This window comes from Kogia breviceps, chromosome 2, assembly GCF_026419965.1.
Source record: "Kogia breviceps isolate mKogBre1 chromosome 2, mKogBre1 haplotype 1, whole genome shotgun sequence".
Taxonomy (NCBI): Eukaryota; Metazoa; Chordata; class Mammalia; order Artiodactyla; family Physeteridae; genus Kogia; species Kogia breviceps.
In genome coordinates this window covers 97,145,799-97,163,819 of record NC_081311.1, presented here as the reverse complement: position 1 = coordinate 97,163,819, position 18,021 = coordinate 97,145,799, and the positions used below count along the sequence as shown (strand labels likewise).

General features: G+C 49.4%; 1 protein-coding gene across 1 annotated transcript; it reads left to right on the top strand.

The window, feature by feature from the left end:
- The first annotated feature begins 12 nt into the window (after nt 1–12).
- On the top strand, nt 13–17,681 carry LOC131750368 (5-hydroxytryptamine receptor 5B-like). Its single transcript, XM_067025879.1, is given in 5 exon segments — nt 13–1,244; nt 1,246–1,290; nt 1,292–1,753; nt 15,144–15,504; nt 17,613–17,681. Coding segments are annotated over 4 exon segments (1,749 nt in total). The 5' UTR covers nt 13–338; the 3' UTR covers nt 15,480–15,504; nt 17,613–17,681.
- Nucleotides 17,682–18,021: the final 340 nt, after the last annotated feature.

Below are 18,021 nucleotides of genomic sequence, written 5' to 3'. Positions count from 1 at the left end.
CGCAAAGGGAGGGCGGGCTGGGAACGCGGGTAGAGATGTGATGGGACGGCTTAGGGATGGCATGGCGAGGAGGTGGCGAAGCCTCCCGCGTCAGCGCCTCTGCCAGACGCCTAGAAGCCGCGTTCTTCCTGCACAGAGCCAGACAGGGAACTTCTCAAGGCGGCAGGCAGCCTCGCCGGGCAGAGGTGTGGCGAGGGAGGCGGCAGGCAGGACGGAGCCGGGCTGAGGAGCTTCCTGTTTGACATACCCGACACCTGAGTCTCCCAGTTCACCTAGGATGGGGATGGAGGAAACCAGAACCTCTCTGTCCGGGAGAGGGCCGGTTCCTCTGTTTCCGGATGTCAGACTGTGCCCCAGGCTGGTCTCAGGGATCCGCGAAGGTGGCGGCCACGGGATTCCCAGGCGATTGTGAACCTTCTCCGCCGATCCGCGTCAGGGTTCTCTCCGCGCGCCGGGGGCGGGGAGACTCGCGGGACCGCCTGAAGGCCCGGCTCCAGGCGGCGGGCTCTCCGGACCACCCGCCCCCGCGCACCCCGGGTGCAGCTCTGCTCCAGCGGCCGCCGGCTCGTGCGTGGTGGGGTCCACTCTCCAAGGCCGCCCTGCGCGCGGACACCGCGTGCTCTCAGATTCCCAGCCCCACGACAGCCCGTTGCCCCCCGGGACGACGAGGAGAGGCGGGAAGGGCTGGCGCGCCCGGCGGAGCTGGACTCCTGAGGGGTCCCGCTCTTTTTTTTTTTTTCCCTCTTTTTCTTCCACTGGAAAAGAGGTCCACGAGCGCTCCAAGCAGAGGCGCCAAAGGAGGGCTGCGGCACAACGAGGGACCATGGGAGGACGAACTGGACCCCTCTCTGCCCTCCCCGGGCACACAGGGCCCCCCTCCGACGCCCGCACCCTCCCTGTCCACGCTGAGCGCCAGGGGCACGTGCGTCCCCGCCGAGGAGCCGGGATCCCGCACGCCGCGCGCCACGGAAGCAGCTAACCTCTCGGTGGCCTCCGCCGGGGTCGCCCTTCGCCTGGGACCCGAAGCCTAGAGCAGCAGCCCAAGCCCCGGCGGGGTCGTCCAGTTGACCCCAGGCGGCGGCGCCCTGCCTGGTCGAGAGCCGCCCTTCTCTGTCTTCACGGGGCCGGTGGTGACGCAGCTGGTGCTACTGATCGCGGCCACTTTCCTGTGGAACCTGCTGGTCTTGGTCACCATCCTGCACGTCCGCGCCCTCCACCGTGTGCCGCATAACTTGGCATAACAGGGCCTCGACGGCCGTGTCGGACGTGCTCGTGGCAGCGCTGGTGCATCACGCCCCTGAGCCTGGAGAGCGAGCTGTCGACCGGGCGACGGTGGCGGCTGGGCCGGAGCTTGTGCCACGTGTGGCTCTCCTTCGACGTGCTGCGCTGCACCGCCAGCATCTGGAACGTGGCGGCCATCGCCCTGGACCGATACTGGACCATCACGCGCCACCTGCCGTACACGCCTCGCACCCTCCGCCGGGCCTCGGTGCTCACGATCGCGCTCACCTGGGCCCTCTCCGCGCTCATCGCCTTCGCGCCGCTGCTCTTCGGCTGGGGGGAGGCGAAAGACGCTCGGCTCCAGCGCTGCTAGGTGAGCCAGGAACCCTCCTACGCCGTCTCCTCCACCTGTGGCGCCGTCTACCTGCCTCTTGGCGCGGTGCTATCCGTCTGCTGGAAGATATACAAGGCGGCCAAGCTTCGCTTCGGTCGCCGCCGCAGAGCTGTGCTGCTGTTGCCCGCCACCGTGCAGGTGAGGCGCGGGTTGAGCAATGGGGATTTGGGGAAGCGGGTCGCTGCGGGAGGAGGAAGCTTGATGAAAGGGAGAGCTGGCGGTGAAAGTTTGCACACTTGGCGCACGCGCGAAAAGGTTGGCCACCAGCGCAGCCCGAGCGGCCGGGGAGTTTGCCATCTGCTCCCCTGCAGCGCACGCCGAGGGGCTCATCACCTGCGCCTGGCGCGCACGCGAAGGGTTCGCCACCTGCGTGGCTGGTGCGCGCAGGAAAAGGAGAAGGGGGCGACATGGGCACCATTGCTCGGTAGCGGTGAGGGCACGTCTGATTTCGCTGAGCCCTCTGTTGGTTTGTCCTGGCTAGACCAAGCGCGACTGCGGGGGGCTGGGGATACGTCCTGCGATGAGCGAATTCCTGTGACCATTCGCCCCTTATTTAATGTCTCCCTGCTGTCCTCGTCCACACCCTGCTGTCCAGAGACGATTCCCCAACCCTATCGGCCAGCTCCCTGCCAAGGGGGAAGTGAGGTTAAAAATGAATCCAAGTGTCACTTTGCTTTCACTGTCCCAACCTCAGTGCTATCTTTTAGTGACTTTGGAACGAGATAGAACCGTGGGTTGAAATCCCAGCTGGGGACGTTGGGGCAGTTGCTTAATTTCTGTGGGCTTTGTTTCCTCAACTTTAAATAAGTGAATTCCTACTTCATAGGGCTGTTGGTTTACGTGAGATGAAGCATGTGAGGCACCTAGCACAGTGCCTGGCAAACGGGGAATGGGGGTCAGAGCTGGCTGGAGCAAGGAGATCCACGGCGCGTTGCCTGGCAGTCTACAGTGGGCCCGCACATAAGCCTGGAAATAAATGAGATGGAGGAACCTGCATTTGGCAGAACTTCTCCCCATTTTTTTTTTTTTTTTTTTTTTTTTTTTTTGCGGTACGCGGGCCTCTCACTGTTGTGGCCTCTCCCGTTGCGGAGCACGGGCTCAGCGGCCATGGCTCACGGGCCCAGCCGCTCCGCAGCATGTGGGACCTTCCCGGACCGGGGCACGAACCCGTGTCCCCTGCATCGGCAGGCGGACTCTCAGCCACTGAGCCACCAGGGAAGCCCTCTCCATTGTATTTAGAGTCGGGGCTTTCTGCCTTTTGGCCAGACCTTAACAGATGACAGTTCCCTCCTCACCCTGGAAGCCCCAAACGCTCCTTTTGAGTGAATGGGGGTTTCAGGCTCTCAGTCCTAGAGAATAACAGGACTTATTGCCCCTTTCCTAATACAATATATGGACCAGGGAAAGGGGGCATGAGGGGGGAAGGAAAGAGACAGGGTTCTTCTGTTGTTAGTTTTGTTTTACTTTTGAAAGTTAACCCCTATACTTAGGTTATTCAAATGTGTGTATTTTTAAAAGCAGGCGTCTCGCCACCCCGCACGCCCTTCATTAAATGGCAGAGGAGTTTTGTAGGATAAAATAGGAATGTCAGCTGGAAAGTGTTGGCAGGGGAAAGCTTTATTCAGAATTAATGATGTCCTTTGAAAGGTCCCTCGGAAATCCTGGGGTGATCATCGCTTTTCTCTCTGCTGGCCGAGGTAGGGCTGACTTTTACTGGCTGCGTCAATCCAGTGCGCACCCAGAGAAATCATGGCGAAACGGATGCCAGAAAGGCTTGCCAAGCCTGAGTTGAGTGTTCGTTTTTGACAGAACCCATTCAGGCAGGTGATACAAAGCAGATGTGCCTGGTCGGGAGCCTGGCCAATGGGGAGGCCACCGGCAGGGAGAAAGAGCTCTAGGAGGCGGGGCAGCGTGGTGTCCTGATTTAGCCGCCTGCTGGCGCCACCTGCTGGGGCGAGCCCCTTCCGCACCTGGTGCTGCAGGTCTCTGCTCTAGGACACAGCATTGGTCTAAGTCAGGCTAAGAGTCCTGACTCATGATGCTGAGATACATCTACAGATGAGATGGGGTTCGAGAACACCCTGCTTCTTTAGGCTCCAGCAAGCTGTCACTCAAACTCCTGGGTAATGTTGCTGAGTCAGCATTGGCAAGCTTGCTGACCACAGGACACCCAGACAGAATTTTAAAATAATGTGCCGGGAAGTACTCTCTCCATGCGTTCCCCAACCTGCTTTTGTCTGCCCTCCGGGGAAATGAGTCAAGTTGCATTTAGGTCCTGCAAAGTGTCTTTACTGAGGCTGTGCACACCCTTCATCTTTTTTCAGCATTCTGTGACTAGGTCCCAACACTAAAATAGTGTCAGAAAGGGATCTGCAACAGTGCCTCGATTTTTTAAAGTAGAGAAGGAAAGAAATGCTGACTGAGTTCCCTCTTTCAGGCACTGTGCCACTTTGCCTACATCCTCTTATTTAATTCTCAGCGTCCAGACAAATTGGCATTACGGTCTCTGTTCATCAGGATAACCTAAGATACGCTGTGTAACGTAGAACCCCCAGACTAACGGTTTATCTCACTCTCACTCAAAGTTCAGTGTGGGTCTGGAGGCCCTCCTCCTGCTCAGCATTCCTTCAGGCAGTAACTCATGGATCCGGGCCCCTTGTCATCCTTTAGCTGTGCTGTCCTGAACAGGTGGCTTCCAAGGTTGCTGTGGAAGGGGAAGCAAGACCTGAAGATACAGCAACTTTTACCTGCCTTACCCTGAAGTGCCCCTTCGGGTCACAGTCCGTTGGCCAGACACTGTGAAAACTTGGGGAGCCTATGGCTATTTGGAGAACACTAACCGTCTTCGCCACACAGCTCTCATTTTACAGATGATCAGACTCAAGTGCCATAAAGTGAGTTCATCCAGGACCACACAGTTATGGGGTGGAAAAGCTGAAGTTTGTCCCGGATCTAAAAGTCACTCTTCTGTTTCACCCCTTTTTCAGTACGCCATGCTCCCTCCTGGAACTTAACTTCGGAGCATTGTCACAAGCGTCTCACAAGCATCTCGACCTTCATGGGAGACAGGCAGTCATATCCCAGTCAAGGTGGGTCATGGGGATGTCAACTGAAAACAAAAGCACAACCTAAAAGTGAGAATTATGTTTTATTCAGTGGACTTTCTGAGGACTTAAGCCCAAAGACAGCCTCTCAGGTCGCTCCGAGGGACGGCTTCGAAGAGGTAAGGAAGCAGCCAGGATATACAGAAAAACCAGGTAGTCGGAACTTCAAAAGATTACTGTTAATTAAAGAAAACCTGATACCTTAAGTTTGTTTTTGTTTTTTTATAAATTTATTCATTTATTTATCCATCTTTGGCCATGTTGGGTCCTCGCTGCTGCACACAGGCCTTCTCCAGTTGTGGCGAGCGGGGGCCACCCTTTGCCGCGGTGCGCAGGCTTCTCATTGCGGTGGCTTCTCTTGTTGCGAAGCACGGGCTCTAGGCGCACGGGCTTCAGTAGTTGTGGCTCGCGGGCTCTAGAGCATAGGTCCAGCAGCCGTGGCGCACGGGCCTAGTTGCTCCACGGCATGTGGGATCTTCCCAGACCAGGGTTCGAACCCATGTCACCTGCCTTGGCAGGCGATTCCTAACCACTGGGCCACCGGGGAAGCCCCAGATATCTTAAGTTAATGAATTTAGCGCTTGTCTATGTATGGGAAGATGCAAGAGTCTGGGCTCATTGAAATCATCCCTTTGATTTGCACCTTAGCTATCTGGGGCCTGTATCCTGCTTTTCTTTGTCCTGAATCCCCTCAGAGTGCACAGTTCAGTGGCTGATGGCTTGAGGGCCACAACATCTTCTGTTTCCTGATATGGCAGGAGACATTTTTCACGCACAGGGAGCAGGATCTCAGAACTATGCCCGTGAACACCTTTTCAGGAGAGCTGAACACAGCTGAGCACAGAGGTACCGCCAGCTTCTCTTGGGAGACGGGATTAATTCCTACCTGCATCCTTTTTTTCAGCCTCATAGACTGAGCACGACACATAGAGTATATTCTGCCCTCACCACGCACCTCCCATGGGTTATGACTGCTTCTGCCCTGTGCCTTTTACTGCTTAGAAGAAGAAAAAAGCAAAGCCAATAGAGATGATTTGTTTGGCTTTGAAAATGCGACATCCAACATTTTGTTCTTTTTAATTATCTGATATCTGTGCACAAGTTGATACTGGGGCCATTTTATTCATTAGGCACAGTGAGTACACCACCGAGAGCCACCATACCTTATAGGGGCTGGTGGAAATAGTTTAATTTTAATTTCTTTTAGAGGAAAAAATGAATATAATTGTTAATGAATATGTAATAATGAGCCCAGGCTCGATTATATTAGTCTTTATAATAGTATGGTCATGCGATATAATTTTTAATATTTTTTAATGGAGGAAGGACCCACAGAGGCAAGGATGCCTCGGGCTCATGAAGGTTATAACGTGGCCCTGGTTGATACCCTTCACTCATTCACTCAATCAATAAACATGTGTTGGGAGACAGTGTGCACAGTGGTTAAGAGCATGGGATTTAGAAGCAAGGAGACCTGGATTTCAATTCTTTCTGTGCCACTTATTAGCACTTCAGCCAGGTGAGTTCATCTCCATCTGCATTTCCATCTGTAGGTTAAATGGAAATATTGCCATCTGCCTCTTAAAATTCTTGTGAAGAGTAGATGAGATAATAGTGTATATGGAGTAACTAAAATAGTAAACCCTAAATGATAGCTGCTGTACTATCTTCATTATTAGTTTTTGAAATTCTTCTTACAAATTATAAGTAATAAACTATCATTTTATACCTCTTACCATTATAGGTGGGTTTGTTATTTATTTCTTAACAATTAGTGCAGGGCTTCCCTGGTGGTGCAGTGGTTGAGAATCCGCCTGCGAATGCAGGGGACACGGGTTCGTGTCCCGGTCCGGGAAGATCCCACATGCCGCAGAGCAGCTGGGCCCGTGAGCCATGGCTGCTGAGCCTGCGCGTCCGGAGCCTGTGCTCCGCAAAGGGAGAGAGAGACCATGACAGTGAGAGGCCCTCATACAACCAAAAAAAAAAAAAACAATTAGTGCAAAGCTTAGTGTCTTAATACAGCAAACACGTATGAACTCACAGTTTCCGTGGGGCAGGCATTGGGATTGGCTTAGCTGGGCGGTTCTGGCACAAGGTCTCTTGTGGTTGTGCTGTGGCTTGTTTGCATGTCTGTTAGCAGGATGTCTCCACAAGGCTGCTTGAGTGTCATCACAACATGGCCACTGGCTTGCCCTAGTCTGAGACAGTGAAGCAAGGAGGAAACTGCAGTCAGTGCCTTTTATGATCTGGTCTCAGAAGTTATATTCCATCACTTCCCTTATATCCTATTCCTTAGAAGTGAGTCACTAACTCCAGTCCATACTCAAGGAGGGGGAATTAGGCTCCACCTTTGGGAAACGTGTCAATGAACCCATGGACATATTTTAAAACCCCTTCAAAAGGATACGGAGATGGTTCAAGGTTACTTGGCTTGTAGTGACCTATGCATCAGACAATGTAGGAGCCTTTGAGGTTTCATAGAAGTGGTCTCTGCTCTCAGGGGATTAATTTCAGTAAGACACAATTACAGAATTAATAATCAATTCTTATAGGTACTTTTCTAGAAGTCTGTCCAGAGGGCAGTGATCCCAAAAGATTGATAGTGTACGCGAAAACACTTTGGAACCTGTAAAGGTCAAAATAAATTTGTAGTATTGAGCTATAGCCTTTACGATGACTTGGATCTGAATTTTAGATAATGTTACATTACAAAATATTTGGCTCCAGTTCTCCACATTAGTAGATTTGTGTTGCAAGCATACAGTATATAAGCCCTAAGTGACCTGAAATCTGTACAGAACCCTTGACGTTTTTGCCACTTTTCCAATGTTTAGTTGTCATCTGTTCCTCTCCGAAGACCAGCAGCTGGTGGGCTTGTGTACAGAACCACGTGCAGGAGCTGGGTTCAGTCAGAGCTCGGCTATGGGAAGAGGATGGTGGAACATCACCCTGTTCTGATTCCATCTATTAAAAGAAATATGACTGAAACACGTTCCCATGCCAGACTGCAAGGTTATTTTAACTTTGGAAAAGTAAATTTTATTAATCAAGTTGTATCAGCGGTAACAGGACATCTGGCTTATGGTTTGATTCTTTTAAGATTGGCGCTGAGAGTTTCCAGAACTACTTGGGTGGATGAAGGAGCGTTTTCTCTATACTTTTAGAACTACCCCTGGCTTTCCCCTCTCTATAAACTTCTCCCTTGATGCTCATTCAGTCTCTTTACATCTGCTTCCGTTTCTCTCTTCTCTGATTGGACTGTTGGGGAAGCGTGGAAAGGGCGGGGCAAACAGAGGGGGATGTAGGTGAGCGTTGGGCAGGGATAATGTGTTTTCACCAATGACCTTTACATCCATGTAGTTCCTGGAGAAGATTGAGCTTCTCAGTGGAAGCATGGCATCCAAACTCCTTGGTTATTAACCCTTTGGTAAGTCACAGAATTCGCTGAAGATCGAACAAACGTTTGGACTTGCTGTCCAGAAGCGCGCCGAGGGCACTCCCTGAAGCCCATTTCTGGAGAGCGATGCTCAGCCTTTCCTCCTACTGGCTCTCCCAAGGGATGGAACCCACAGTGCAGCAGCAACTGGGGCTCTCTGAGGCAGGGCCGTGGTGGTCAGGGGAGCCATGGCGCCCTAAGAGGGCAGGTCAGAACACCGAGGCTGGACAATGCGTGTGCAAAAGGCAAAATCTCCCCTCTCTCCATTACACTGTACTCCCGTGCAGAGGCTCTCTGGCCTGGGCGTCTGGGCACCTCCGGGTAGGAACTCTTGCCTCAACAGATGACCTTCCATTGGCCTCCACCCATAAAGGGGGTGACTAGATCAGATGATGTAAGAGCAGAAACAAGTGTCGTGTAACTTTAATTAACACACCTGATTACAATTTCCCCTTCTCATCATTAACTCCAGCGGTGCCTTAGCCATTCCAGGGTGACTAACAGCCCCGTCAAGTCCATGTTTTCCAAATATAAGGATAATAGTAATTGTACTTTATGTTATCATCATACCCCAAAGTTTAGCAAAACTGTACTCTGTGGCGTATATAATTACCCTCAAGGGAAAATTAATATTTTTCAAGCCCAGCAGTGCTCTGCTTTTATATTTTTACAAGAAAACGTCCTTAATTTGTTTTCTGGCTTCTTTTGCACAAGAGAAGCAGCTGAGAAGATTTCCTGGTCTACTTTGTCAGACAAGCTAGACAGCTCCTGTTTACTTTGAGGGGCTATTTTGGTTAGTTATCTCTTCAAGATGCCTTTAGAAATGCAGCTTGGAGCTTGCTTATCTCAGTACACCCTGGGCAGAGAGAATGGAGCTCTGGATATTCCAACTCCCGACCCTCCGAGCTCTGGTTAGAAATGGGGGATTCCAGTTACAATCCGGATTGCCCTCAACCCAAATCGGAAAGGTCTCAGTGCCCTCCGCCCTCTGGCCTCTCTCAGATGCTGCAGGGCTTGATTAGTCACGAGGGTGAGTGCGTCTCCTCACACCAGCCTTGGGAAGACCCCCTCCCTGTACTGGGTGCCTGACCATGCGTCACAATGCAAACTGGTTGGTCCCAGAAGTGATTAGTAACCTGCCTTCCTTCTGCTCTCCTTTTCTACTTCTTATGAGGTTGTTCATCTGACAACATTAGAGGTTTACATATGTTTGTGGGTACTTTCTGTGGCAGCTGGAATTTTTCTTTCTTTCATTGGGGGGAAGGGACAAGGGAACATGAAGCTGACCTTTCTGAGGTCCTGCCATGTACTACTGTCTCACTGTCATCCTCCAGGAAGCCCACCATATAGATAAGGTTCTTCATGGTTGGAGATGTGGAAATGGGGGCTCCGATTGGAATCCTATCTAATCACTAACTTGCTCTGAGCCTTGGTTTCCTCATTCTTTCTTTACTGGCTGCTGTTATAACTGAGTAAGATGGTGTGTGGGACCACATGGCAAATACTAAACGACACTCAGGAGCTGTGAAGGTCTGAGATTTTAGCCTGTTTGCAAGCAAACAAGTCGGCTACCTTAGTTTACTGGATGCTGGCAGGAGGCAGGAGACTCCCGGATCAGAGTCAAAGGCCTTTATTAATCATGGTACACAGGCAGCACAAGCCTCATGTGTGCATCTGTTCCCCTTCCCTTCAAAGTTCCATGGGAGTCACGTGGACTGGCCCACTGGACTGGAATCACAAATAGTAGAGAAACTCCCAGATGAGGGAACTCAAGTCTGTATTGGCCAGCATTGGCCAATAAGTAAACCTGCCCTTTGCTCTTAGGAAACATGAATCTTTTATGATGGGTTGCAAGTAAACCTGCCTTCTTTTCTACTGGGAGACACTATCTCTGTCTTCCAAGACTGTTTGCTCTTCCAACATCCTTGACAAGCTAGTCCAAAACAAGGGCTGTCAGTGTCTTTGCTAGCAAAATGTGCAGAAACGCAAGAGACTTAGAGTTTTCCCCCCCAAATATCTATTTATTCAGTAAGTGTTTATTGAGATTTTACTAAAGGCCATATATTACAAGGTGCTGGGGACTTTTCAGTGGACAGGACACACGTGGCCCCTGCCCTCCTGGAGTGTTGATCGTGACATAATATTCAGAATGATGATTCAGAATCCATGCCCTGATATCAGAGTGCTTATGGGAATAGCGGGACAGAATATTTGAAATTGGGACTTGATGGGGAATTCCAGTATATAGTCCCTATATCCACAGTAGGTGATTAATAAATCTCTGAGAATATATTGTCTGGCTGATTTGGTCCTTAATTAATTTTAGGTGGAAAAGCCTCAGACTCTATGGAGATGTTTAGGTGAACGCATCTTTTAGGTCATGTCCCCTTCCCCTTCCCTTCCCTTCCCTGGCAGAAACCATACAGGCCTGGAACCAAACAGACTAGGCAGGCACCTTGGTTCTGCTTTGCCCTGCTTGTGTGGCCTTGGCCATGACATCTGATGTCTCCAGACTTCTGTGTGTTCAGAGCACCTGTCCTTTTACAGCAGGACCAAAGAGTGGCAGGTGCTACTGGTTGGGTGCCTTCAACAGTCCGTATTTTTGCCTTCAGATTAGTGGATTCTAAGCCAGCGTCAGCGGCTTCTTAAACCTGAATGGTCAGTTTTCCCACAGCTGTACAGAGGAAAGTCAGGGCGAAGAGGCTGAGGAGACCCCCAACCAAAGAGGAAAGATGGAGAAGTTCAGGGATGGCCCCAGAGCTGGGTGCTAGAGCCCCTAGACATTTCCTAGGAAGCTGTAGATGTCCATTCTGAAAGCATGCCAAGCACATATGTGATCCTAAGGTAGGCTCTGTGTTTTCTCACCTGTGAAGTGGAGATAATCCCTCGAAGGATTGGTGTGAGGATAAATTAAAGTCATTCGTTACAAGTGTTTAGCATAGTCTCTGTTTTACAGCGGCTTTTCTGGAGTTGTTCTTAGTGTCTTTTGGTTTACTATTGGATATTACATTTCAAATGAAAAAAGCCAACCTTGTCAGTCTCCTAGCCAACCAGGGGGACTGCCTTTTCTTTCTGCTGCCTTTTCTGTTTCTCTTCCCCCAGGATCCTTTTGAACTGAACTGACCCCACGTCTATCTTTACTTCTGTAGCATAACAAGGATTTGGAATTGCATTAACCCAGGGAGGAGCTCAAGGGCCTGGGAGGTCATTGAGGTCACCGGAGAAATGGCTGGGAAAGTGCCCATTAATGAGCTGAGTGGGAGAAACACAAGCATCACCTGCCACTTCCTCCTGTGCTCTGATACTGTTTTTCCCTCCGGAAAACGGCCTGCTACGACTCACGGGGTGATTTCAGGGTGACACATTTTATCCCCCAGGCTTCCTTTGGTGGATGGTGGTGGTCTACTATGAGGGAAGTGGTCAGTGTTCTCTCTTCTAAAGGGGAGAGGTGACCTGCAGCTCCCACCTGTCTTGGGGGGACCGGAAACCTTGGGACGGCTCATTAAAGAGGGGGTGCCCGCGGGCCCCCAGATGGTGTCTGTTTGCCAAGACAGGCCTTTGTAAGGGGCAGAGGGTTGGAGAGGAGGGAAGTGCTGGTTGGTCGCCACGAGAGACCTCTTCCTTCTCTCTCTCCAAGTGGCAGCAGGAGGAAGCTGGGTTTACACTAACAAAAGAAAGGACTCACCTTTGTCCATATCGCCATGATCTGCTTCAGGCCGACCTAGCGGTTTTCTGAATAGATAGAGATGAGGGTTGGGGGAAGTAGCGGAGACCAAGAATTTGAAGGTAGAGCTGAGGGTGAGGTTTGTCAGGTCAGACCACGTGGTCGCCTTCTTGGCTCCCACCGTCCTGCCCCAGGCGAGAGGAGACAGGGTTCTTCCTTCCGTGGACATGGTGAAGTGCCCCGAGGTTGGGTGGCTCTCCGGATGCCTGCTTCCAGTTCTGTCTGGGAGGGAAACTAGATGCAATCTTTGCCTGGGAACCCCTTGCCTCTGAGTTTTTCTCCAGCATCATGACTGGCAGCTTTCTGGGAAGGAAGAAAACTCCAGGTGCAGACGATGCTGTTGAAATGTCAACTTAGCAGCTGTTTCCAGGGCACCTTCCAGGTGCCCAGGTGGTGTTGCCAGGCAGGTGCTGTACAAGGAAGACCCAGGCCTGCCGTTGTTCAGCTTGGACCAGAGGGGTGCCACATACAACACCCACGATCACACACATTGCTACAAAGGAGGGGAATGTGGTACCAAATCACAGGGACATGTGATTGAGTTTAGAGGGGTGCTGACTGAAAAAATAAAGCACAACGTGGGAGTTATGACTTAAGTTTTATTGGGCGCAAAATGAGCACTATAGCCCGGGAGACAGCATTTCAGAGAGCTCTGAGAAACTGCTCCAAAGAGGCAGGGGGGGAAGGTCAGTATATATGTGATTTTGGTGAAGGGGGAGTACATACAATCAAGTACGTATTTTTTTGCAGAAGGTTTCTGCTAGTCACGAGGAGCATTCGTCACCATGAAGGATTTTAGTGCTTTTCTAGATATGAGGAGACACAAGAATTGGGCTCATAAAACCCTCTCCTGAAAGTATCTATCTGAAGACCTGTTCTTCCAGTTTTTCCCAGAGCAAAGAGGGCCTCATTCCTGATCTCCACCCTGAACTCCTTTCAGGGGGTGTTGAAGGACAGCCGCAGCAGTGGCTCATGATTTAATCGTTGTAGAGGTAGATGGCAAGTGCCAGTTTGTAGTTGATGGGGGCAGGAAGGCCGCTCTGAGAGGGCTGGTGGCCTTTAAGCTGAGACTCATCAAAGAATGGGAGTCAGAGGATGGAGAGTGTGCCTGAGGCCCCTTAAATGGTAGCTAATTTTCACCACAAAGGCATTCACGCTTGTTGATTTTAAGCTAAGCAATACAAAATTAGCTCCCAATTTAAAGTGAATCCCTTTAGCACAGGAGTGTATAATTTCTTGCAGTACTCATGTTTACAGGCTGCTTCTCCTGGGAACTGTGAGGGGCAGGCCTGGGTTTGTTCTCTTTGGGGCCCTAGTCCCAGCCTTGCCCGCCTCCATGAGTTTTGTGGGTTTTTTTAGCATCTTTATTGGAGTATAATTGTTTTACAATGGTATGTTAGTTTCTGCTTTATAACAAAGTGAATCAGCTATACATATACATATGTCCCCATATCTCCTCCCTCTTGCATCTCCCTCCCTCCCACCCTCCCTATCCCACCCCTCTAGGTGGTCACAAAGCACCGAGCTGATCTCCCTGTGCTATGTGGCTGCTTCCCACTAGCTATCTATTTTACATTTCGTAGTGTATATATGTCCATGCCACTCTCTCACTTCGTCCCAGCTTATCCTTCCCCCTACCCATGTCCTCAAGTCCAGTCTCTAGTAGGTCTGTGTCTTTATTCACGTCTTGACCCTAGGTTCTTCATGACCTTTTTTTTTCTTAGATTCCGTATCTATGTGTTAGTATACGGTACTTGTTTTTCTCTTTCTGACTTACTTCACTCTGTATGACAGACTCCAGGTTCATCCACCCCACTACAAATAACTCAATTTCGTTTCTTTTTATGGCTGAGTAATATTCCATTGTATATATGTGCCACATCTTCTTTATCCATTCATCTGTTGATGGACAATTAGGTTGCTTCCATGTCCTGGCTACTGTAAATAGAGCTGCAGTGAACATTTTGGTACACGACTCTTTTTGAATTATGGTTTTCTCAGGGTATATGCCCAGGAGTGGGATTGCTGGGTTGTATAGTAGTTCTATTTCCAGTTTTTTAAAGAACCTCCATACTGTTCTCCATAGTGGCTGTATCAATTTACGGTCACCTTATCTTTGATAAAGGAGGCAAGAATATACAGTGGAGAAAAGACAGCCTCTTCAATAAGTGGTGCTGGGAAAACTGGACAGGTACATGTAAAAGTATGAAATTAGAACACTACCTAACACCATACACAAAAATAAACTCAAAATGGATTAAAGACCTAAATGTAAGGCCAGACACTATCAAACTCTTAGAGGAAAACACAGGCAGAACACTCTATGACATAAATCACAGCAAGATCCTTTTTGATCCACCTCCTAGAGAAATGGAAATAAAAACAAAAATAAACAAATGGGACATAATGAAACTTAAAAGCTTTTGTACAGCAAAGGAAACCATAAACAAGACGAAAAGACAACCCTCAGAATGGGAGAAAATATTTGCAAATGGAGCAACTGAAAAAGGATTAATCTCCAAAATTTACAAGCAGCTCATGCAGCTCAATATCAAAAAAACAAACAACCCAATCCAAAAATGGGCAGAAGACCTAAAGAGACATTTCTCCAAAGAAGATATACAGATTGCCAACAAACACATGAAAGAATGCTCAACATCATTAATCATGAGAGAAATGCAAATCAAAACTACGATGTGATATCATCTCATACCGGTCAGAATGGCCATCATCAAAAAAATCTACAAACAATAAATGCTGGAGAGGGTGTGGAGAAAAGGGAACCCTCTTGCACTGTTGGTGGGAATGGAAATTGGTACAGCCACTATGGAGAACAGTATGGAGGTTCCATGAGTATTGAATGGTGAGTGCTGTGCACCCAACGCATTCCCAGTTCTCGACCACGGGGACTTGGTCGCCCAGCTTAACAGGTAGGGGAATGCCTCGGCCAGCGGGGCAGGGGCTCAAGCCAGGGTGTGACACCAAGGCGCCTGCTCTTAACTATCTCCCCATCCCCTGCTTTTTAGGTCATATTATTTGACATTGTAGGGACCACCACTCTCACTCCCTGAAGAGCCTTCAGAATTTATTTTAACCTACAGTTTCAAGGACTTTTTCACCTAATATTTACTGATGGAGTATGGGATCATTGCATCTTGTAGGAGGCTGGAGGGGAGGGGCCGGCCAAGGTTGGAGTGGCCTCACGTCGCTGTACCATCCAATGATACGTTTTATTTTTGAATTCCATGTTTCCTTTGTTCCCAGGTGAAAGAGGCCCCTCACGAGGCTGAGATGGTGGTGTTCACGGCGCGTTGCCCTGCGGTGGCCTTTCAGATGAACAGAGCCTCATGGCAGGAGCCTAAGGTGAAGCGGGCGGCGGTGATGGTGGGCATTCTCATCGGCGTGCTCATGCTGTGCTGGAGCCCCTTCTTCCTGACAGAGCTCATCAGCCCCCTCTGTGCCTGCAGCCTGCCCCCCATCTGGAAAAGCGTATTCCTGTGGCTTGGCTACTCCAACTCTTTCTTCAATCCCCTGATTTACATGGCATCGAACAAGAACTACAACAATGCCTTCAGGAAACTTTTCACCAAGCAGAGATAAACCCAGGGCTTGGAGAGACACGCAGGTAGGGTTGTGGGGAGGGAACTAGGATTTCTCCCCTTCACCGGAGATCTGGGTGGGAGCCTTCCCCACAGCTGAGTATTAATGATGTTTGGGAACCATACCACTTGGGCCTGGACTATAGGAGCAGCAGTGCCAAAGTTTCTCCAGAAAAACAGCAAATGGGTGGCAAGCGTGCAGCTATGTCCTCTTGCTGTGTATGTGGCAGACATTGCTAATTGATCTCAGCACATCTCCCCAATGAGGAGGAACTAGGCCTCAGAATCCTTTTCAGACAGCACATCAGGCAGTTACTGCAAATTGGCTAGAATTCATACAAGAGTCAAAGCTGAGTTGCCCTTCCTTTATCTAATTACCATATTCCTCAGCACAGGGCCCCAGTGGCCTGTTTTGTGGCCCATTCAGGAGCCTGTCTTCTTTGTGAAACAGCCCTCCCCTCACCCTTATCCACCCAATTCAACTTATTTTCCCAAATTCCAAGGCAGTGTATCCCAATTTGGGTGATAAGGATCATCTGAACTTTTGTTTTCTAAAAAAATGGTCCAGTTCAACCCATATCTACTGAATCAGACTTGTCAAGAAGAGGTCTGGTAACTTACATTTTATTAAATTCTCTAGATGATCTTTTATTTTAATCAGTGAGAGACACTGCTGGCTGCTTAGGCTGCTCTTTAGAGCAATTAAAGTGGCATTTCTGGGGGTTAAGATCCAGGCAGTAGTGCTTTTTAAAGCTCCCTGGGTGATTCCACTGTGCAGCCAGCATTGGGAACCCCTGGTGAGGCCTTTCCTCTGCTTCTGTACAAGGGAGAGCAGCTGTGAGAAATGTCTCCATTTCGTCACCATTCTGACTTGTATGTGTAATACTTTTGAAGCATTCATTTCTGGGTTCAGAATCATTCACATGTGATTGGTCACACACACGGATACATGTTCATATGTACATACATTCACGTGTATGTCACTGAGATGGGGAAAATGTCTGTTGTGAAACGAAAACACAAACAACACCACCAACCTCTCCCCCCAAAACTGCCACAGTGAATCTTGGCCTTCCTGAAAATATTAAATGTGGCCCACATTTAATATCCAAGGGCCTTGATGGGGGAGGGGTGCCTGGACTAAGTCATCTTGGCCAGAGTCTACCTGATTTTGGAGGTGGCTGGCTGCCTATTGATTAGGTGTTTTAATTTACTTGAAACAGTTCATCTCACCATTGACTCACTTGTCTGAGGTATGCAGACCTTCTTTCAACTTACACTAGAGAGTATCTGTACTTTGGAGTTTATCAGAATATAGGTCCACTGGGCCTTTTTCAAAATCTTTGGGACAGATAGAATCTTTTTTTTAAGTTTTAGAAATGTAATATGGTGTGTAATCCATAGATTCATTAATACCCCCAGCTGGTCTGGGCCAGCAGCCAGCCTCTAATCAAACACATGGGTACTTCTGCAGTAATAATGCATGAATATTTACACTGTGAGAAAAGAACTAAAAATAACCTCACACTGGGTCAGATCAGATTTTATCATCAAATGAGTTAGAAACCACCTGTTTCCTGAGCTTTCTGTGCTTTGCCCTTGAGGACCCGTATAACCTCAAGCCATCTGAAGTCCCAAACTTGCTCAGCCGTGCTGAGAAGAGGGATTCTGCAGGGAGTCTGGGAGGAGTACGTGGTCCAACCATTCCTTTGTTGCTAGAGGACGGGACACCACACGGTGCTTGGCATGGCCCCTAGGACAGTCTTCTTGGGGTCGTATTTTGGAAATATGTTCTTCTCTTTCACTGAAGGTGCTTCAAGAAATAGTCTTATGAAATTTACCAATTCCTTTCACATCAAGCTGTAGTTGAAGTCATCTGATTACACTCTTTGTGAAGGCATGTTTTCTTATGACCATGGGAGCTTTTAACTGACCATGTTCCCGTTTTTATTCTCATCAGGAGGCAGAACCAAATTTATGGGTTAACTTTGGAATCTATATAGGAAGGGGTAACCTACTTGTGTTTGATGTTCCTAGCCAGTCTATAATCCCAATTCTTATTTAGGTCCTCCCTATTCTAGCGTTTTATGTCTTATTTATACTTTACCATTATATTCTGTGTATTTCCTACAAGCTACCTCAAATGCTCTGTGAACTGAGACAGGGAAGAAAGGACCAGATGACTGGCAACCTGGATGCAGTGGAACAGCTGGGCACATCATTACGGATCAAATGGCGTCCTCAAACATCGTCACTGGGGGTTGTTTTTTTTTTTTGCGGTATGCGGGCCTCTCACTGCTGCGGCCTCTCCCGTTGCGGAGCACAGGCCCAGCGGCCATGGCTCACGGGCCCAGCCGCTCTGCGGCATGTGGGATCTTCCCGGACCGGGGTACGAACCCGTGTCCTCTGCATCGGCAGGCGGACTCTCAACCACTGCGCCACCAGGAAAGCCCCACTGGTGGGTTTTAAGGGCTAAAGCTCAAGCTTGGGGCTAGTGAGGATTTTCCCCTCTTGGTTGAAAGACGCCAGGTGGTGTTAATGGT